This window comes from Corapipo altera, unplaced genomic scaffold (genome assembly GCF_003945725.1).
Source record: "Corapipo altera isolate COAL_440 unplaced genomic scaffold, ASM394572v1 61411, whole genome shotgun sequence".
Taxonomy (NCBI): Eukaryota; Metazoa; Chordata; class Aves; order Passeriformes; family Pipridae; genus Corapipo; species Corapipo altera.
Window position 1 is genome coordinate 14,095,304 of NW_020884875.1, and position 22,830 is coordinate 14,118,133.

At 38.9% G+C, this 22,830-nt stretch overlaps 1 protein-coding gene across 5 annotated transcripts in view; it reads left to right on the forward strand.

The window, feature by feature from the left end:
- Positions 1-22,830, forward strand: part of DOCK8 (dedicator of cytokinesis 8) — an 88,143-nt gene that overhangs the window by 30,291 nt on the left and 35,022 nt on the right. For all 5 annotated transcript variants that reach the window (XM_027635058.1, XM_027635059.1, XM_027635060.1 and 2 more), the window contains 16 exons: positions 501-586; positions 1,783-1,849; positions 2,103-2,252; positions 2,868-2,948; positions 3,745-3,904; positions 4,515-4,654; positions 4,884-4,977; positions 6,140-6,302; positions 10,993-11,110; positions 12,623-12,693; positions 13,225-13,363; positions 14,870-14,971; positions 15,688-15,783; positions 17,770-18,004; positions 18,941-19,105; positions 20,849-21,024. In XM_027635058.1, coding sequence (XP_027490859.1) covers positions 501-586; positions 1,783-1,849; positions 2,103-2,252; positions 2,868-2,948; positions 3,745-3,904; positions 4,515-4,654; positions 4,884-4,977; positions 6,140-6,302; positions 10,993-11,110; positions 12,623-12,693; positions 13,225-13,363; positions 14,870-14,971; positions 15,688-15,783; positions 17,770-18,004; positions 18,941-19,105; positions 20,849-21,024 — 2,043 coding nt within the window. The remainder of the gene's footprint in view (positions 1-500; positions 587-1,782; positions 1,850-2,102; positions 2,253-2,867; positions 2,949-3,744; positions 3,905-4,514; positions 4,655-4,883; positions 4,978-6,139; positions 6,303-10,992; positions 11,111-12,622; positions 12,694-13,224; positions 13,364-14,869; positions 14,972-15,687; positions 15,784-17,769; positions 18,005-18,940; positions 19,106-20,848; positions 21,025-22,830) is intronic.

The window sequence follows — 22,830 nt, forward strand, 5'->3', positions numbered from 1 at the left end:
CTGACTGTCCTGGCATTAGTCGGGTTAAAGCTGCACCACAGTTCAAACACAGGGTTTATGGCCTGGATAGGTGTCTCCCTTGGATAATAACATGAAGGCATGTCATCATGGGCTCCTGTCAGCTGTCTTCAGTTTTCATGGGGGGGTTTGAACTTGGACTCGCACTGTTGCCTGAGGCCCTGTTATACCCCTCTCAGTGTGGGTCAAGCCACATGCTGGTGATAGGGCTATGTGAGGGTGTTACCCTTCCCTGTAACTCTCACTGGGGGCCCAGAAATGTAAATATTTGGTGTAAATGCCAGATAGGGGTCAGGAATGTAAATATTTAGAAATAGTAAATCAATTATTTTTCATCTCTGAAGAGATTAAATGCCCACTGAGTGGGGGAAGGTGCTAGTCTGTAGCAGCAGCCCAGCTACCATTACATAAAGGTTTTATCCAAGTACGTAAATTTACAGTTGTTTTGATTGAGTATTACTATAATTACTGTGTAATTATAGGAAGATGCAGTGGAAATACGGCCAGTGCCAGATCGCCCGAAGGAACATCTGGGCAACAGGATTTTGGTGAAGCTGCAGACTCTGAAGTAAGTATCCTTCACAAGCTTCAGTCACCATTTCTCAGAAATTCTCTTCCCACTGCAACACCACTGCAGGTGTCCTGTACAGCAATTCACACGCTCACGTGTTCTTCCTTAGGGTAGCAGAGGACCATTTCTGTTCCTCTTTACAGAACACTTTAACTTGTTAGGGTGAAAAGGAGTAGGGAGTGAGCCCAAATTATATATTTCACACAAACCAGATTGGTTCCTACACACTACTGGACTTTTGTCATGGTTTCACCCCTGCTGGCAACCAAGCCCTACGTGGCCACTCACTCACTCCCCCACCAGTGATACTGGGGAGAGAATCAAAAAACTAGAAAACTCATCGGTTAAGACACAGACAGCTTAGTGGGAAAAGCAAAAGCTGCATGTGCAAGCAGAGCAAAAAGAAAGGAATTAACGCACTGCTTCCTGTGTGGGCAGGCATATCCAGGAGAGCAGGGACCCATCACATGTAACAGTTATGTGGGAAGACAAACACCATCACTCCAAACATCCCTTCCTTTCCTCCTTCTTCTCCTCACTTTTTATACTGAGCATGATGTCATACCTGAAATATGGTGTGGAATATCCTTTTCATCAGTTGGGGTCATCTGTCCAGGCTGTGTCTCCTCCCAACCTCCCATGCACCCTAGTCTCCTCACCATCATGGCAGTATGAAAAGCTGAAAAAACCTTGGCTCTGTGCAAGCACTGCTCGGCAATAACAAAAACTTTTTTGTTTTGTTATTATATATTATATATATATATATAATATATATAACATCCCTATATTATCAAGTCAGTATTAAGCACAAATCCAAAACACAGCCCCACACCAAGCACTGTGAAGAAAATTAATTCTACCCCAGCCAGAACGAGCACAACTTCATACACAGAAAAAAAAAAAGCAAGAAAGATACAATAATTTTAATTGATATCTGAGATCAGTTTCTGTCAAATTTAGAAAATACGTAGAATGCAGTTTACTTCCATTCTTTTCCTCTTGAAATCTTATAATATAATGCACTAATAAAAAAATCCTCCACACTTGGAGAGAACTGAGGTCTGGAACTAAGTATTTCTCCTTATTTGCTAACAAAAGTGCCAGTCAAAATAAAGCCCTTTTATTTTTTTTTTATTATACATAACCACACGAGTGCAGTATCAATCAGTGTCTTGTGTGTCTGTCCCTAACAGGTTTGATATAGAGATCGAACCTTTATTTGCATGCATAGCTCTCTATGACATAAAGGAAAGAAAAAAGGTAAGTGTGCATACAATATTTTTGTGGAGTTGGCTTGGGTTTTTATCTCTGGAGTAGTAATTTAGGAAACCTTACAAAAAAATCTGCAACTGTTTCACACATGTAGTCTGATCCACAATTCCTTTTATTTAGTCAAGGTCACATGCTTGCAGTTGTTTGTTTTGTAGTTCAAGATATTGCTTTTGACTTGTTTTAAAATAAAATTTGAAGCATTTTTTCTCTGCGATGTATTTTAATCCTTTTTCTTTTCAAGATCTCAGAAAATTTTCATTGTGACCTCAACTCTGACTCATTAAGAGGATTCTTGCGTTCTCATACACCCTCCATTGACTTGTCTACTCAGGCAAGATCGGCAGTATTTTCTGTCACATATCCTTCATCAGATATATATCTGGTAATAAAGGTATGTTACAGCGCTGCCTCAACACCGTTCTTCCAGTTCTCAGCTGTGCCTGTTGTCTGAGTTCATGAAGCCGACAAACACGGGTTTCCTCTAGATGAGATGAATTCTAGAATTTTTTAATAGTATCTGTGCTGGTGTCCACTTGATATATCTCACTTTAAAGCTTAGAAGTTATATCGATACCCTGTCTTCTAGTTATACAAAATACTTAGAATTTCCTATCTTTGCCAAAAGGAAATTAAAAGTATAGTGAAATAAGGCACTTTTAAAAATTTTATTTACATTTTGCGGAAGTTTTTTGGCTCTGATTTATTTCTGTTTGCATGATTTTGTGTATTTAATTACGAAACTGATTTAACCTGAACCACTTAATTTGGAATGTGTTAATTTTCCTGATTTCAATGAAAATGCAGTAGTAACTGATTGACAGTGTTGTCACATATATGTTTTCTGCCCTCCAACAGATGGAAGACTAAGAGGTGTAGTATCAGTCACTCCATAAACATTTTGTGTTGTACATTTAGGCAGGCTCTTTCATATTGCTAGAGAAACAGTATGTTACTATTTGGGTGATATTTTTTATTTGTGAGTGTCTTATTTTCCTGGTTTTTGTAGATAGAAAAAGTGCTTCAGCAAGGAGAAATTGGAGACTGTGCAGAACCCTATATGGTTCTTAAAGAAAGTGAGGCTGGCAAGGTAAGTAAATAACCATAAAGAATGTTTGGATGAAAAAATGCATGATCAAGGTAAAAAAAAAAAAAAAAGGTAAAGATCAGACCCTTTGGAATAGGACAGAATATCAGAAACACTGGAGGGGAAGCCAGTTAGTGCATCCATGGTTTGGTGTCTATGACCAACAGAAGTCAGGAGAAGGGAAGGTGCATTTTCATTACTGACCCCTTTGGAAATTAATGCTGACAAAGTCTTGAGTTATGAAGCAGGTAGGGGTGAGCAAAAGAGATGACTAGAACGTAGAATTCACAGAAATATTTGTACCTCAAAGACATGTTACTGGTTTGGATGGGCAGACAATCTGTTGTGGTGTGTAGTGGCTAGTTCAGTACTGTCATTCATAGATAACATGAGCTCTATTCAAGGAATTCATGGTCACTTACCTCCGTGGAACAGGCTGAAACTGTTTGTTGGACTTCCATACGTCTCACCTTTAGAATATTGCTTTCAATAGCAGTAGAATATTTTTTCAATATCTGATGAAAGACACTGAATCTGCTAACGTTTCACGGTGATTGTTCATATTGGACTTGTGGGTCACTCCAAAAAGATCAGATGCAACTGAACTCATTGAAAAGAAATCTAATTGAATGTACAAATCAAAACAGCTACAATTCTGACAGTGATGTATCAAGAAAACATGAGAGATATCTGCAAATTATTTACTGAACTGTAAATATGTAATTTACATTTTTATCTATGGTAGCATTACAATAACTGATAGCTTTTTTTTTAACAGTCATTATTTTATTTGTCTTAGACAAAAGAAAAGATTGAAAAACTGAAAGCACAAGCTGAATCCTTTTGTCAGCGTTTGGGGAAATACAGAATGCCATTTGCCTGGATTCCCATAAGCCTAACTAATTTCTTCAACCTTTCAACACTTGAACGAGAAACACCTGACACTGAAGGTTTAAACGGTAATTGTCCAACTTTTCTAAGTAATGCAAAATTACTCTTCAGTAGGACTGAATATAGGAAACAATGTCATTCACTCTAGCATCGAGAGTGAATAACAGATTCAAAGTCACATCTTCTCAATCTTCCTTGTCAGTGCTACAACCACTTACAAGTCAATGTCCTCACCGTTTCATCTCTGCATATTAATTTTTATGTCTGCTAAATATTCTTTATTGGTTTAGACCTGATTTTCATTGAACACTGGCTTTGTAGTAGTAAAACTCCCTTTACCACATGGAGTTCATTAGCTATACTGGACAATCAAAATACCTATCATCTTAGTTTCTAGGGTATTCAGGACCATTGTTCGACACCGTTGACTAATGTGCTTCATAACCCATGAACTAAAAATTTGAGTAAACTTGTGCTCTGCAGCAGAAATAATGTCAGTTCTCTAGGTGTGTCTTGACATTCCACTATTTCACATAGTCTGAAATAAAAGTTCAGTGTTTTAGGTACTCTATCCTCTGATGTTGCTGGGAAGTTGTGATTTTCTAGGTATTCTTGTAATCTTCGTACTGCAGCAAAAGCAAAAAGCAAGATGATGTTTCATTTAATTTCCATTTGAAGGGAAGGGATCCACTAGTGACAAGAGGGCAACACTGCTGCAGGCAAGAAGGCCTTCTGAGAGAAGTCTCAGCTCAGAGGACAGCTATCCAGCATCCAATTTCAAAACAATCTCTTTGACCCTTGGCACCTTCTTTAAACAGGTACTGGATTCTCTTTCTGTTTTCCTTAGAAATTTTTCGTCTATGTAATGTGAATTGTGTTGGGAAAAATTGCCAGTTGTATTTGTGTGGAGACAGAGGATAACTAATGTCAAGTACACAGTAATGCACTTGCTTTGCATGCCTCAGGAACATGGTTCACTTACAAACCTTTTCTCAGTGTTATGGAGTGTTGTTATAAAGGTACTGATTTTTGTCTTTCTCCTGGTAGGAGGGAGACAGGCTCAGTGATGAAGATCTGTTCAAATTTTTAGCTGATTTCAAAAGATCATCTTCCTTGCAAAGACGAATTAAGACTTTACCAGGTATATAGTTAATTGTGGATGGAAAGGGTTATGTGTATTTTTCTTCCCTAAATTTTTCTGTAAATTCCAACCCCAAAATACAATTAACTTGGGTTTAAAGCCTATAATGGGTGCCATTTAGGAACTTCCTGGGTTCCCAGTGTCAACCTGAACACAGATGATTTTGAATTTTTTTTTTCTGTGTGAATTAGTATGCAGAGTTATAGTTAGCTTGATATTCTAAAATTATTTGCTTTCCTTGCTAATTTACAGTGTATCTACTGGATGTCTTTTCTTATTGTTCAAACTGTTTGAAGACAGAACTTTAAAGCAAATTTCTAAGAGCCTTGTCATTTCCCTTCAATACTTTGAAATGGTTCATATTTTGTAGAGAGAGATTAAAATGTATACACTGTTCATTTTAGTTTGGTATTTGAGTCATTGTTAGTTAGCAAAGTAGAGAGGCAGATACAGTGTTTGGCTACTGTCAAACACCTGACAAGCTTAGTTTTTCGTTTTATATAAATTACAACTCAGGCACTTCTGGGTCACAGAGGAACCTTAAAAAATATGAACTGAGGGCAAAGCTGCTTTTCCTTTCTAACTGATTGCCAGAAATGGCAAGTCTGAGCTCCACAAACGGTTTTCAGTTATCACAGCACAGAATTTAAACAGACAGTCTGTTGATACTTGGGTAAATGTTATCAGTATTAACTGTTTAACTGCTGACCACTACAAGCCTGGCTGTCCTGGTGGGTGGTGTCTAATTTGGCAGAGTTTAATCAGAGCAGAATCTGAGGGGAGTGAGTAGAGTGAGAGAGAACTGTATTAGACAGCAGCCCTTTTATCTTTATTTGTCTCCCAGACAAATGTTGTATTATTTGTGTGTGAAAGATACTAGAATGTCAAGCCAGCATATAGTATTCCTTCCTTTTTTCTATTTGCTTGAAATAGTACGGGGTAGGCATAAAAAGCCATATTTTGTCCTGATGTAAAGGGATGTGTGTAGGCTACTTCCTCTGTAGTCTTTCTACACTTATGCTTTCCTTCTCATGCAGCCCAAGATCCAGTTCTTATTCCTGCACTGTTGCTATGTAACCTCATATATTGTTTTCATCTTTCTTTTATTATACATGGATTATTTTTTATATTTTTACTGAGATTTTGTGATGTAATTTTAAAGGAACACTTAAACTGGAGATTTCCCCAGCTCCAGAAAACCTTAGTTATTGTCTGACACCAGAACTTCTACCAGTGAAGCCATTTCCAGAAAACCGTAATCGTCCCCACAAAGAGATTTTGGAATTCCCAGTTAGAGAAGTGTATGTTCCCCATACCATTTATAGGTAAGAAAGAATGTATATTTTTTAAATTTTTAAAGATCTATTTTAAAAAATAATTGTGACATAGATTTTTTTTCAGAAATAGAAACTAAATATATATATAAAAAAGAAAGACTATGCATTAGGCTGACAATTTAATCGTATTAGCTATTTCAAGATAAAATACCTGCAGGATATTCCATAATGTATTTATTAATCTAATTGTGTTGTCCTTTGAAAATTTTTCTCTTTCTCTTTTTCTCTCTTTTTCTCTCTTTCTCTCTTGGAGTCTGAGATTAAACTAAACTATGCAAAGTAACTCTGAATTTGAATAGAGCCACATATGAAGTGTTTTTGTTATTTTATTCCCTTTCCTCTAATCTGAAAAGTAGAATCATCCTGTCTTATTTCAGCAATTTAGTCATAACTGATTCTCATGGCCTCGTAGTGTGATACAGCTGATTTAATGTTTCCTAATTTTTTGATTGTAAGTTCTGCAAACCATTGCTATGCATGCAGGCATTAAAAAGAATGAAAAATGAATAAAATAATTACCTGTTTTCTATCAACATTACCATGAATATAGAAATGTACTTGAATACCAAATAAATGAAAATCTATAAAAATACAAACTGGCATAACTATACCTATGCAAATGTCCAGACAAATACTAGTGAAACATCTGTCTTCAGGTTTTCTCCTGAATCTTTGGAAGAAATGAAAAGATTGTGTTTACTTCTCTGTTGGTTTTTTTTTGCCAAACTAAGGTATTTCAGAGGAAAAAAGTCTCCTTTTTTTCTAATAAAAGCTTTTTCCTTTGTGATAGGAGAAGTGGAGTCTTCTGTTATAGTCTTTGAACTCAGCTCTTGCTAGCTTTTTTTACTGGTGTAATGCCATTATTTTAAATGATGCTATTTCTGATTTATGCCAGAGAGATCAGCCAGCCCACTGTCTTTGTGCTCTGTGAAATTGAGCACTTATTTTTGTTGTGTACTTATATTTCTTTAATAAAAATACTTCCCTGAAAATGTCAAAACATTCCAAGATTTATTTCTTTCATACCCTTCTATTTTTAATAGGAAAAATCATATAATTTAAAGGTTGTTTGTCATTTTATTTTTTCATTAAGTATAAATGAAAATTATGCTGTTTACTGCCACTATGAAATGTTGGTGCTGAGGAAGAGGGATTTGTCACATCGCTTCAGCAGTAACTCAGCTTAACCAGCACAGGAAGTCCTCTCTTTAATGGGGAAATGGCTAACATTTTGGGGATTTTTAGAGGAAGGGGGAAAAAACCTGTAGTCTGCAATGTGAGCTGGAGGCCTTCTGCTTTGGTGGTAGTCATTCTACCCCATTCTTGACTAGTTTGGGATGAGGAAAGACTATTGGTGTATAATGGTCTCTCATTCCTGTTACTGCTGTCACAGCATTACCTACTGTTTTCTGCCTCTCTGCCCGTGGACTCCAGAGATAGCATACTAGCCCTATGAGTCTTCTACAGGCCCATTGGTCATCTCTTCAGGTGATTCAAAATTTTAGCAGCATGAGAAAAATCATTCAGATGCTTATCCAAATTATCTATAGTAAGAAACAGAATATATGACACATACCCACCCTCTTGAATGTGACAAGTTGAAGTTCTGTCATTGTGCTAATCTAGTCAGGTTTCCATATTTAGTTAACTATTTATGATGTGCATATTAACTTTCAATATTTTTTTTCCCCTGAAGATTCCTCACCAAAACTGTAGAGGAATCAGCGAATACTGAAAATTGTAACTAATGGATGTATCAGTTTTTGTTTCTAGTACCATAAGTTTTACATGTCACTGTTAACCCATCCATCATTGTTCACCTGCAGGACATTTCTGGTTTGTTTCAATAGGGACTACTTGCACATATGTTGTATTTTGCTATGTATGGAATTCTTGTCACAGTCATCAATGAACATGCCTACTATTCATTGGAAGTTTGAGATGCGCTTGTTGATACCTCAAACAAGGTGTAATCTAGCGAGGGGAAGGATTTTGTTATGTCACACGTATGAACAAGCAATATTTACAAATAGGAATATTCGAAGAATATTCACAGAATATTCACAGGAATATTCACAGACTTGAAACTCTGAATAGATTTTATTTTGGTAGAAGATAGGTCTGCATTGCTTTGCCCATAGGAAGTGATCAAATCACTGCTAAGTCCCATGAAAGTGTAGGAAGGTCAGCAAATTTGAATGAGAATTGCTGCATGGTGTCCTGTATGAGGCTGGGTGGGCCCTTAGCTTTCTCTGCAAGTAACTGATCCTGAAATAGCCTCTTCTCTATCATACATCTGCTGGGTCAGTCTCCAACCCAGAGAAGTGTCTGGATCTATGTCTCACCCAGGACTCTGTTGGCCTTTGGGACTCTGTTCTCAGTGATGTTGAGTACTCTGCCATGGCTTTTGTAGACTCATGCTGACCCCCGAATGGCTCTTTTGCCTTTTAAGCACATCTAACTGTATCTGGAGGTAGAGCTCTGCACTTTCTGTATGGGGAGTGAGGGGAGAAATTTAATCACACTGAACAAAAGTAATTTCTGTGGCATGTTGTTTGAATATTTCTGCTCAGCGAAGAACCTTAAGGGAAACACAATGCCTCCTGGAGCTCACTACATCCTTATGGGTATCCTAGCTGTCCTGTTATTTAAAAGACAGCAGTATTTGCTGCCCCAATGCCCCTGCTAACTGCCATGTGAAATGCTCCTTGTCTTTGCTTCTTCTCAGGCTTTTGGAGTTTATGGATGCTGGCAGGCAGTAGGACTTAGGCAGTGGTCAGCAGTAGGTCTACAATTCATGCCTGTGTCAGGGGACTTCTTTTGATCATCTGCTCACCTTTCTGCTTTAGAAGTCAGCCATCACTTTCATCTCTTCAGGATATCCAGTCAGCATTTATCTCTATTCTTCTTCAGTGCTGATGTGTTTAATACACATGTAAGCAAAATCTTTAAAACTGCTTGAGCATAAATGGCACCAGCTTTAGCTTTTCAGTAGAGTACTTACTGGAATAATGCTTCCTTGGTTGTGTAGTCAGCAGAGAGCTCTCTATGTTTTTACATATCTTTAATCTCAAGCCACGTCTAAAGGTAAAATCCAGTGCTCAGGTACATTATATGGATTTGTGACATCTTGTCCCAGGCTGCAGATTAATGAAGCAATGCCTGGATTATTCAGCCTCCCCTACATGTATTTCTTCACCTCTGGCAGATATAATATTGACAATATCCTTCATTTAATATGTCATTCCCCCGAGTATAATTCAGTGGAGGTTACCGATATATTTCTCTCTTTCACTTAGCTTTCCTTAACATCATATTGGAGAGAGTTTGGCAAAGCAGAAATTGCACTTAAGATGGTAAGGAAGAAAGTGCATTAGTGTGACAGGCAGGAGTACCATTCTGAAGGAAGGGAAAGGCAAGTTATATGCTATTTTTTTTGCTAAGGCATGCCATGGACCATATAAGGTATGTTGGTTAAAAGAAGTAACTTGGACTGTGTAGTATCTGTTGTGACACATTGCAATAAGGAGAATCAACAAGAGTTTTCCAGGTCTTGGGATACAATAAATGGAAAATGGACTGTCTGATTTAAGGGCAGTATTCTCCAAAGCTGCTCACCCTTGTCAGCTGACAATAGTGCTGAGGAGATGTCTGGGATAAGAACAGAGTGATTCTGTGTGCAGCTTCTGACTGTCACAAACAAAGAGTAAGCATGAAAACCCATGAGAGGTCCTCATTGTTTCTCACTGAAAGCCAGCATGCTTCCACCAACACTAGTCTTATTCCTAACACTTGGAGGATAAACAGTGAAAACCCTATACCAGACTGGGAAAACAAGACACTAAATAGACATAATCATGATTCCAGAATGTATGTGTAATCCCGACTTACCTGAAATCCCATATTTGCCATAAACTTTACTGGAGAAAAATCTTTCTATTAGCATTTTGACTCTTCTACTAGAATTGTTGGGTTTTGAACTTGGAAGACTGACTATGCTGCCAAATTCCTCACAGAAATTTGAAGTGTAGTGATGTATTCATGTACAGAAGCTAGTAAAGAGCAAAGTATGCTGTGTTTCAAAGCATTATTCATATACATTACTTAAAAAAGGAAGTTTATGGAATTACAGTTCAAAACTTCTTATTTGTATTTACTCAGGTTCATCGATACTGCTTTTTGATTGTATAATCTAGAAATATTTGCCTTTTTTTTTGCTATAAGCTACAAATGTATGAACTTCGGTTGTTGTTTTCCTTGTTTTTATCACCTCTGAGTGATTCCTTCCCCCTTCCAAAATCTGATTATTCACATCTCAGAAAGGAGCTGCTTTCTCGAGAGGTTCCTACTTTTCATTACATGAAGCAAATACAATAGTTCATTTGTAACAGGGAATTACATGTTAAAAAATAAAAAAAAGAGGCAGAGAGGAAGACTGCCTTCTCAAAGACATAGCTTACTGCATGAGAAATCTTAAATATAGGATGTTCTGTGTGTCACAGCAAGAAGTTAGCTTTTCCTTGTGAACTTTTGAAATGAAATTCTGGCAAATCTCTCACTATGTAGGTAGAATTGAAGGGCAGGGAGAGAAGTCAGCAAGATGCTAGTTTGTGCACTTAATTTTCAAACAGAAATGCCTGTCATTTACCCATTCTATTCTTCCTTATCTTTCTTTCAGAAATCTCCTGTATGTTTACCCTCAGAGGCTGAATTTTGCTAACCGCCTGGCTTCTGCAAGAAACATTACCATCAAGATACAGTTTATGTGTGGTGAAGAGCCTTCCTGTGCAATGCCGGTAATAAGTGCTGACATTTCTTAGCAGACTTTTGTTTACATGCATTCCTGAGGAACCTCTGAAGAGAGGAATCATCATTCACCACAGTTTCTAGTGGGACCCTAGAAACCTAACATCAGAGAGCTTGTGAAGCTTTCCATTCTCATCAGAAAGCAGGGCTGTACTCCTTACCCACAACAAGAAAAACTTGTCATTCTAGTGGAACCAGAGGCCTCTCTTTCTTAGATAAATTGTCTTACCTTTTGACATCATATTGCATCAATATTCTGTTGGAAACTCCAGTGGTAAAATTCACAGAGCTTCAGAGACCTTTTAAGAATAGGTGCGCAATCATGCAGTGTAGGTAGAGTTTTCCATGTTTGAAACACACTGTTTGAAGGCATATGTGTACGCTACTAGCAGAGCAGGCAGTACTGTCTGTGTTTAGGTTATGCAACATCTCTTATTGTAACATCCTCCGTTCAAATTTACCAAGCTGGAGATCTTCAATTTTAAGTGTTTAAACCCAGATGTCTCTTCAGCCTGAATTTTTGGGGACATTTTCTGACAGTGCTGTTGACTATTTGAGAATGACATTGAGAAAAAAGTCTTCTGTGATTTTATGTGTTAGAGAAGGAAAAAATGAGTGGAAATATTACTTTGAGGTCCAACAATTTGTTGGACCAAGGACTATCACCCAACCAGCCTTTATCAGTCTGCTGATGTTGCTTCACAGCCTTACTCCACGTGACCGTGGAACTGAAATCAGTGTTTTCCCAAGCCACACTTCTTCCAGAGCTGGAGCTGTGCCTTTGAGTGTCACACCTTTTACACAATACTCCATTATTAGTTTCCTTAGATTCTGCCCATGCTATGATTAGGTTTTTAACAAATGCTTGGGACAGACACAGTTCATCTGGCTTCCCTCTCCACTGTGAGCTTCATCTCAATACATATGGATTCGCACTGTACAGAGATTCTTGTATAAGCTCATGTCTCAGGGCTCCCTTTAGAGTTGCTGGGTTCCAGGACCTTACCATGGGCCTGAGTCTGAAATGAGGGAAGCAAATCTAGCACCAGAAATGCCTGCTTCTCCTCACTGATTGTAAAGGAACTTTAGACCTGTAAGGCAAGATGACATGTATCTCACCCTAAATAAACAGACTACAGCTGAAAAACAAAACTTTAAAAAATTATACTTTAAATTTTAACACTTAGTTAAAGGCAGTGTGACAATGTATAAGTGGCTTACCATAACTTTTTTCCTGCAATTTCTAACTTTTTAGTGCATGAGTGGAGAATGATGTGAGGGAGTCAATGACTCTGAAGATAACTCTGCTCCATTTTTCTGGTGTTTTACCCTGAATGGTGTGTGGGGAAGGTGCTTGGTAATAAGACATTTGTGCTAGTGAACTAAGATAAAATTGAGGAGTCATTTTAAGTCTTCAGATACCGTCTTAAAATTTATGGAAGATGATGGTGATTAAATGCTTTAGTTCTGATTGCTGTTACTTTCTTTTCTTCATAATGTAGGTAATTTTTGGGAAATCTTCAGGTCCAGAATTTGTCCAAGAAATATACACGGCTATCACATATCATAATAAGTAAGTGTTGTTACTATTCCTAGGACTTGAGAAGTATTAATCATTATCTCTTTACATAACTGTTAGCCTACATAGTTCATCAAGGAATGCTGTTACTAATCCATTTTAAACAGTTACATTTTATGTGATTTATCATATCTAATTAGATTTGCTATATGCATTTGCATAAGCAACCATGGCTTTTTTTGTTTGAAGCTTTTCAGTAGCTGAGAATATTCTTAATAAGAAGATTAATGAGCAGGAGCAGAAAGCAGTACAACTTTTAACATAATTCACTTCAATGAATTCACAGATCTAAAACAGCTGATGGGACATTGTTCTCATTCTCATTAATGTGAACTTGGGATTTAGGATTTGCACAGCAGTAATTCTGGAATCCAAAATTAAGATTGAATGTTTTTGAAAGTATAGAGATGGGGGTGAAACTAAAACAGTCCAGCTGATACTATCTATTTTCTTCCTGATTCAAATTTGCCTCTTGTTCCGTCTCATGCTTACATAGGAAACATGCTTCGCATTTTTTTTAAACAGGTCCCCTGACTTTTACGAAGAAGTGAAAATTAAGCTACCAGCAAAACTCACAGAGAAACACCATCTATTGTTCACATTTTATCACATCAGCTGCCAACCAAAGCAAGGAGCATCTGTGGAAACCCTCCTAGGATACTCAGTAAGTTCCATGTGATGCATAAGTGTGCGTATGTGTGTGTGCATATCTACATCCCATGCAAACAGACTCTTTGCTTGTGAGGAATTCTGTCATTTATTCTCTTTCTGGTTACGGCAATACATCAAAGCAAATGGAAGGTCTTAATGTGAATTCATAGAAACTAGATGCAACCTGAGCTAGATTATATCCTCGTCCTGTAATTTTACAATGTTAAATGTCTTTGAACTTAATGAATTCACCTGATTCAACTGAAGCATGTACTGAAACATTTGCGACAACAATGCTTTATAGCATATAATCTAATTCTGTTAGATTCCATTTACTGCAAAAAAAAAAACCTTAAAACATATGCAATTACATTTATTACTGTTATGTTCATACATGAGGCAATAGCTAATAGAATACTCTAATGAGGTTTCATACGGTGCATAATTTCTGTTCTAAATTGTCTTTTATCCACATAAAAATTAAAACCCCAGAAAGAATCTAAAAACTAAAATGTAATTCCTTTGCATTCTTTATCTTCATGTTGAGACTAGCATGTTTTAGGTTTAGAAGTACATATTATAGCATAGTCTCTTTGACCTTTTTCTTTATCGATCAATATTTCTGACTGGAGAGAATATAAAAGGAAAGCATAGAAGATGGTAATACTTCAGATGTGAAAATGTCCTAGGGCTGTGGTCAGCAACTGAGCTGTAGGGCCAGAGAAGCGCTTTCCATGTGTTCCCACAATGAGGTTTGGGTGTTTTTTGTGTTTGTGGATTTTGTTTGGTTGTTGTTGGCTTTGGGGTTTTTTTAATCCCAGTACTGAAAATCCTTTCAAATTGGCTTTATTTTTTGGACAGTTATAGTCCCACCAGTGTCAGTGGAATTGTTAAGAAATGAATTAATTTGTAGTTCAGGAGCAAGGCTTGACATAGGCGAGGACTTAATTTTCAAGTTTCTGTTAACCTAAATACAAAATGTTTCTTCCCTGTGATATTCAAATGCACAGCCTCTTTCAGGCTTGACTACGACAAAAATTAAATGCATCCAAATATGAATGCAGGGTCATATGAATATGAATGATAAGTCAATCTGGCTTTAATCCTCATAGTGACCACACTGAAGATGTTCAATTAATGATAAGCAAAGCTTCAAATCTGTTGCTTTGCTTCAAAACCAAGGATCAGTGTATTCAAGATACACAAATTTTTATATAAAAGCATGAACTCTGCTAAATCCTTCTGGTAGGATTTATTAGAAAAATATATGTCACACATGAGAAGCTCTGTGTTTGTTTTCTTCAAAAGAGATGGTTTGTAAAGCAGTTTTTAACATTTTTGCGCAGTAGCTATCAGTGAATTTAAAATACAAAGAAATTACTGTGGAATACGTTAGAGCAGTGAAACTTGGGTCAATATCTCATTTGTTGTTTTGTTGACTGTACCTAACAAATTAGATAAATAGCTCTTATCATATATCATGCTGAATATTGCTGTGTTTTCTCTTCATTTGTTTCAGTGGCTGCCAATTCTATTAAATGATCGTCTTCAAACTGGACATTATAGTCTTCCTGTTGCATTGGATAAGCTGCCATTATACTATTCAATTCACTCTCCTGAGGTAACAAACAAAATTATTAAAAGATAATATTTTCCTAATGTAAGTGTTTTACAAACTAACATTGCTGTCTGCTTGTAGGCAATGCCTGCTGTTTGTCCTTTAAAAGGAGGAAAGTCTGGAGAAAAATGTTGTTGTTATTATTGTCACTGGTGTTATTATTTTATGTTGTTATATTTTTTTTAAAGTTAGTTATTCAAGCAAATTCTCGTAAATTGTATAATCAGGGATACATTTGTTTAGAGAGTGTCAAGTCAATAATTTGATTTCTTCCACATAAGCATGATTTGCTCAGGTTTCTTTGTGGCTGTGTGGGAGAGGGAATCAGGTGTTGCTACTGGAGGAGAAAACTGTGCCCTCTGAGAAAAGATAGCAAGTAGGAAACTGTCCAGAGGGTTTAAATTGCACCATGGAGTGCCTTTGGCAGTGCGTTAACTGGGAAATTTTAGCCTTAAAAATATCCTATCAGAAGATGTATGTTCACACAGTCTGTGCTAGGCATCCCGCTAAAATTCTCAAAATTTCCCTGATCAATGCATCAACTTCTCTGCAACTACTGTATCAGAACAAGGTGATGCCTAGCTGTGGACCTCTGTGTGGCACTGAATTTGGACATCTAAAGTGAAGTGAATAGTGTGAATAGACTAAAGAACCCCATGTAAACAGACTTTCTGTTTCATTAAAAGGAAGATGACTCCCATATTTCTTTTCCATCACAGAAAATGCCATCTCAGACACCACCTATTAAGTGGGTTGAAGGACACAAAGGTGTTTTCATTGTTGAAGTGCAAGCTGTTTCGTCTGTTCATACTCAGGTAATCTATCAGAAGCAACACATAGCTGTAGTTTCATTTCACAGAAAATTCAAATATCCTAGGCCAACTTTGTAGGTTTATGAAATGAAGATGTTTAAGCTCACACAGGTTTAAAAAAAACCTAAGAGCTTTGGAAATAACCGGATATCCTTGGTGAATGAAATCCTTTGGTGAAATGAAAGAGATACTAAGCAAGTTTAGAGATGACACAAAACTGGGAGGAGCTGTTGACTCCCTTGAAGGCAAGGAGGCCCTGCAGAGAGACCAAGACAAATTAAAGGACTGGGCAATCACCAACCATATGAAGTTAAACAGGGGAAAGTGCTGGATTCTGCACATGGGATGAGGCATGCATACCGACTGGGGAATGAGATGCTGGAAAGCAGTGCCATGGAAAGGGACCTGGGGGTCCTGGTCAGTGGCAAGTTGAATCTGAGTCAGCAGTGCCCTGGCAGCCAGGAGGGCCAACCCTGTCCTGGGAGGCATCAGGCAAAGCATCACCAGCTGGTCAAAGGAGGGGATTGTCTCGCTCTGCTCTGCACTGAGGCGGCCTCACCTTGGATATTGTGTGCAGTTTGGGGCACCATAATGTAAGAAAGATATTGAGCTATTAGAGAATGTCCAAAGGAGGACAACAGAGATGGTGAAGGGCCTTGAGAGGAAGGCTGAGGTCACTTGGTCTGTTCAGCTTGGAGAAGAGGAGACTGAGGGGAGACCTCATAGCAGTCTCCAACTTCCTCATGAGGGGAAGAGGAGGAGCAGGCGCTGATCTCTTCTCTGTGGTGACCAGAGAAAGGACGCCAGGGAATGGCCTGAAGTTGTGTCAGGGAAGCTATAGATTGGATATCAGAAAGAGGTTCTTCACCCAGAGGGTGGTTGGGCACTGGAACAGGCTCCCCAGAGGCATGGTCACAGCACCAAGCCTGACAGAGTTTGAGAAGTGTTTGGATGATACTCTCAGGCATATGGTGTGATTCTTGGGGGATGGTCTGATGCAGGGCTAAAGGTTGGACTTGATAATCCTTAGGGGTCCCTTCCAACTCAGCAAATTCTGTGATTCTGTGAAATCTATTGATAGAAGTGAACAAATGAGCACTCTCAGCAGCAAGTCACATCAAACAATAGGGGATCCTGGTGTCCTCTCAGCTCAGCAGGACTGAGAGCTTAAGCTGTGTTTGAAAGACATTGGCAGGGCACAGTGCCAGTTTCTTCAGTCTGTGTCTTCTATTCTACAAGGCTAGTTCAGATACTGTGTCCACATCTCCAGAGACAGAGCACCTCCCTGCCTCCATGGACCTCCATGGACAGGTTCTACACTGCCAGCATGCAGCTCACTTGTGAAAGCCATGTCGTGTGGTAACACAAGCTTAGTTCTGGATGAGAACTCAATGATTCTGGTCATTCAGGACATTGGATCTTTACCCATCTCATTGAAATACTGGTTTGAGGCAGAGCAGCCTTATTTTATTTCTGCTCCTTTTCAGTGTCTCTTACCCATCATGACATTCTAGTTAATCCCGATACCTAGTCCTGTCTGCTAGAGCCTTGTGTCTGATGCAGGTTCATCACCTCTTTGCAGCATGCTTTTTAAATACATACAAGTAGGGCATACTCATAGGGCACATAAATTATATGCAACTGGAACTTAGATGTGAGTTGCAGGGGGACTATAGACGTATGATGACAGAGTTTTATCTGATAGAAGGAACAGTCTTTTCGATAAATGAAGCAATTACTTTAGTAAGGGCTTTAACTTTTCTGCCTTTAAGTTGATCTAACCACAGTCTGCAGTTGAGCCAGATGAAAAGGAGCAAACAAAAGGCTGTGACAGCTGCTTTACAAATTGATCACAAAGAGCAGCCACCACTGAAAGCCAGGTTGAAAATCTTTTCTTTCACCCATCAGATGGTACAATAAGGCTTTGCTTAGCTACCAGTAGCCTGAACTGTATCAACTTTGTGAACTGTGAGTGCGCTGTATTTGCAGGACAACCACCTGGAGAAGTTCTTCACTTTGTGCCATTCTCTGGAAAGTCAAGTGACATTCCCCATTCGACTGATGGATCAGAAGATTACAGAGGCTTCACTGGAACATGAGTTGAAACTCAGCATTATTTGTTTGAATTCTTCACGCCTTGAACCTCTTGTCTTGTTTTTGCATTTGGTACTAGATAAACTTTTCCAGCTGGCTGTGCAGCCCATGGTTATAGCTGGCCAGACAGGTATTTACTGGTTCATGGCCTTCAAGTGGCAGTGCAAGCAATCTAGAAATGTGGGGGAAATGATTGCTAAATATCCAGGCTCAGATTTAATATTTGGGGTGGTCCACTGCAGAAAGAGTTGTGCTTCTCAAGACACAGTTTCGCTGCACAATTTAATCAGGTTTAGCTGAGTTCCTGCCTTCTCTCCTTTTCCCCTACATATAAGACTCTCAGACTCTGACTGGGAGATACATTAAACTGTAGTAGTTTACTTACCTGAAAATACAGATCAGAAAGTGGTTGCAGTTCAACTTTGTGTGGAATTCAGTTGTTTTGCAAGCAAAATCATTATCGTACAGCTGACACTTGCTGTCTGCACCATATCTTCTGTCCGAATATCTTTAGAGAGTGTTGAATGAGCACAAAAACAGAGGCTATAGTAGTGCACACTGATTTTTCTGTTACTGAGGGTGCCAGTTACCTATCACATACGTTAACTCTGGAGAGGAGGCATACTTGGAGACAGTGCTGCAGTTTGTTTCCTATCTTATTTTGGTAATCAATGCTTGTCATCTACTACAATATTTGTGCAAAAGCTTGCTGCCTTGTATTTGTCGGCTGGAGAATAATGAGTCTTAATGTTCTTCAGGTAGGTAGTTTTTAGGAAATGTGTGAAGGCTGCTAGAAATTATGATTAACAGTTAGAATCTGCTTTTATGTAGCACAGAGTGACAGAATAGCAGTGATTGTGTTGAAAGTCAGTGGATCTGCTGAAGAGTATTTATTGGCCTATGTAGACTTTGGGTCTGGTCAAGTATAGCACTTACTGTCCAGAGCTCTGAATTTTTAAAGGATTGAATTGAAGCTTATAGGATTAGTTGTTGCTGCAAAGAATGCCCTCACCTAATTACATTATAGCCTTCAGTGCTGACACTAATTCTTGTCTTTGTTTCGCAGCCAACTTCTCACAGTTTGCTTTTGAATCTGTGGTTGCAATAGTGAACAGTCTTCACAACAGCAAAGAGCTGAGCAAAGATCAGCATGGGAGGAATTGCCTCCTGGCATCTTATGTGTACTACATATTTCGTCTGCCAGAACCTCAAAGGGAAGTGGTCAAACCAGGTATTATTGGTGCAAGGGTTGCAAAAGTTTTCTTTTTTCTTGATACATGCTATTCAGCATGATAATTGTAAGAGGAGGACCTAAGGAACTGATCTATAAGATAGCAACAACTTCTCAGACCCTAACTGCATACTGTTTAAGCACTGCACTGTTCTGATGTATCATTTTTCTCAGAGGTAGCTCAGGAATATCAGCGCTGCAAAGAGCAACATGGACTTGCCGCTCATAGTCTCCATCTCTCAGTTGTTCATTTAAGATACAGGGTTGAGGTGAGAAAACTCCACAGCTTCAGGCAATGTTGTAGCTTAATGAAGATGAAAGCAAGAGATGTTGCCTAAACTGAAGCTTTCTCTAGAGGAATTTCCTTCATAAATTAAAATGACCTTAATATTTCAATTCATCGGTAAATTACTTTCTGTGCAAACTAACTTACTGCCAAGTGGTATAGGGCCAAGCTCAACCAATTTCTCCATTGTATTAAGGATGTCATGAGAGGATAAAATGCTGTATGCTGGCCAGCTGCTTGAGACAGATGATCCTTCTCCTCTTCTCAGCCCTGCTGAGGCCGTACCTAGGGTGCTGTGTACAGTTCTGGACTCCCCAGTACAAGAGACACATGATCACGTTGGACAGAGACCAGCCAAGGGCGACAAAGGTGACAAAGGGACTGGAGTGTCTCTTCAATGGAGAAAGGCTAAGAGAGCTGGGACTGTTCAGCCTGGAGAGGAGAATGGTCAGGAAGGATCTTCAGCTTACACAAGATGCTGAAGGGAGAGTGCAAAAAAGACAGAACGTGGCTGTTTCCAGTGACACCTAGTGACAAGATCAGAGGCAATGGGCACACACCGAAACACAGTGAACATGAGGAAGCACTTCTTTCCTGTGAGGATGTCTGAGCACTGGCACAGGTTGCCCAGAGAGGTTGCCCAAGTCTCTCATCTTGGAGATAGCAGAAAGCAGTTTAGACATGGTCTGGGCAGCTGACTGAAGGTGACCTTGCTAGAGCAGAGGATTTGGACCAGATGGTCTTCAGAGGGCCCTTCCAACCTCAACCACTCTGTTATTCTGCTGCAGTCATTGTCCTAAAGCCTACAGGATTCATTTAATCAATTGGTATATGTTAAATGACTTACCATCAAGCAGCTGTGCCGTGGGAGCTAAAGATATGTACGCCTTTTTCTCTTGCAAGTATTCATTTAAATCCCCCTTGAGGGACAGTTAGGCTGATGTTAGGATGTGCTAAAATCTCTGAGCTTGCATACACTTGGAAATTCTTTATCCTGGGAAAATAAGGTCCATAGTGAAACTGAAAATTAGATAATCATTAGTGAAATTCTTGATGGCAGTGCTCTCTGCCTCCTTGGACACTTTGCATGTAAAGTTGAAGGTGGTATGTTGAAGGCGGTATTTTGTGTTTAGGCCTGTGAATATTGTCTTAATCTACAGCAAATTAAAAGGATCTGAAGGGAAGAAAGAGCTATTGTAATAGTGCTGCTGCTCAGGTAGCCATATTAATCTTTTGTTACTACTTGTGCAATCACCCTGTGAGCTGTCAACTGCGATATCTGCACCGTGTCATTCAATGCCTGTGTAATATGTTAATGAAGCAGTTGGTGGTGGGATTTTCAGGAGCTTTCATCTTTCCAAAATGCTATAACAGCACTGAGCAAAACTGGCTTGAATCTCATGTTTGTCTAACATATATGTCCTTTAGTCTTAATTCAAACATCTCCCTCTGGGCAGGTGCAGGCAGCAGTACCATTTCGACCGAGTCTCGTTATTACACATTTGGACGCACTTCCGCAATGTCTGTTGGAAGTAAACTCCTGCAGAGCCGAGTGATCAGCTGCAGCAATCCTGACATCACTGTTACACAAACTGCTACTGATGAGGAGGTCAAAAACATCACGTCATCCAAGGTAAGAGAACAAAGTCAAATATCAGGAGAGTGGTACAGTCCAAAACTTAATAATCTAGATTTTGTCTTTGAGGGTTGGATTTGTGTTTTGTAAATGCACTGTATGTATCACCAGAAGCATTTGCTGTTTATCTGATGTGTCATAGACCCATGTTAAATCTCAATGCTAAATTCTGATGTCTCTTATCAGTGAAGAGCAAGAGGTAGGAACTCTGTCTCTTGTTTGTGGCTCAGACCTCCCACTGAGGGATTTGGTTTTTTGACATGCCTCACTCTCCTGATATTCTAGATATTTAGGATCTATTCATATCTGCTGACCTGGTCTGCTTCAAGTTGGATAGAGTCAGTGCAGCCACAGACCTTCTTTCTTTTTTTTTTTTCTTTCTTTCCTTCTTCTATTTTTTTATTTACGTATTTATTTTTATGTTTGGTGTTAAATAGTTTCCTGTTTAAAAAAAAAAAGTAGGCAATTATATGACACTGGCCCTATAATTTTATATTGGCTATAGTACAGGTGCCATGTGCATAGTTTGTAACTGGTCTTTTCAAACTACTTCACTCAACCACAGAATGAAACATAAGCTTCTTCTGGCTTTCTCATCTGCAACTACATATGCCACCAACAGCTTGCAGGAAGGAAAGGTTGATGATATCTGAGAAACGGGATTTTGCTTCCCTTTTTGGTACCTGGTGCTTCCTGGTCTGCAGCATCCCAGGCTCATCTCAGAGCTTTATGAAAAGGGTTATGCTCAGCTCTCTGGGGAACCAAAATCTAGAGTTTCCCATTCAGCTGGAACTGGGAAGCTGTGCCTCTGACAAAAGCAGGATTTTTTTGACCTGTGCAGGGAGCCTGCTGCTAGCTGCAACCCTGGCAGTGCTCTACAGCAGCAGGTCTGATGAGCTCTGAACCCTACCCCACCTCGCTTTTCTTTGAGTTTTACATTTGTAAAATACTGCTTCTCAAGTAGGTTATTTTCAGAAACATTTTGAAGTCTTTTCTCCATTGAATGACCATGTGTCTTTCTGGTTAAAGTGAACGGGTGCCTGTCTTTGGCAAATGAAACCAGAAATAGTATGATGCACAGGCTTTGACAGTTTATTTGGTTTGTTCATATGGGCATATGTATTCACCCATAGCAACTTTTAATAACATAGACTTGAATTTAATAGCCTTATGACTTTAACTCTAATGTACTCTGTCCTGGGGGGGGAGGGGAGAGGGGCAAACCTAAACCCCAGAGCTCAAGGCATGCTTCCAAATTAACACAAAATTGAAATGTTTCATATTACAGCTCCATCACATTGATAAATGTGGCAATTTACAATTGGCTACTGCTGTTTCACTGCCTTTTTAATTTGCATTGCTTTTAATGGAAGGAAGACTAATTAATTTCAGATGTAGCACCAGAGGATAAATTTACACTCTTTTCAAGGGTGAATTGTATCTTCGTAAGTACAGCTGCAGTGCTGCCATTGGGCACGCGATGGCAGTGCTGGCATTTGCGCCCTCCTGTGGCTCGTGCTTTCAGGGAGTCTTCAGCCTCCAGTGGGAAGAGGGACAGGGAGAAGGAAAGAAAAGAACTGTTTAGGTGAACATCTGTGCATACCTTAAAAAAAATCCAACAAACTACAAACAAAAAAAAAAACCCACAAAAAACCCCAAAACCAAACAAAAACCCTTAAAAAACAAAACCCAAAACAAAACAAAAAACAAACAAACAAGGAAAAAACCAACCCACAAACAACCCGCTGCTGATGATTTCTTCTCTGTTAATGAGCTTAAGTAATTTATTAACTTACTATTATG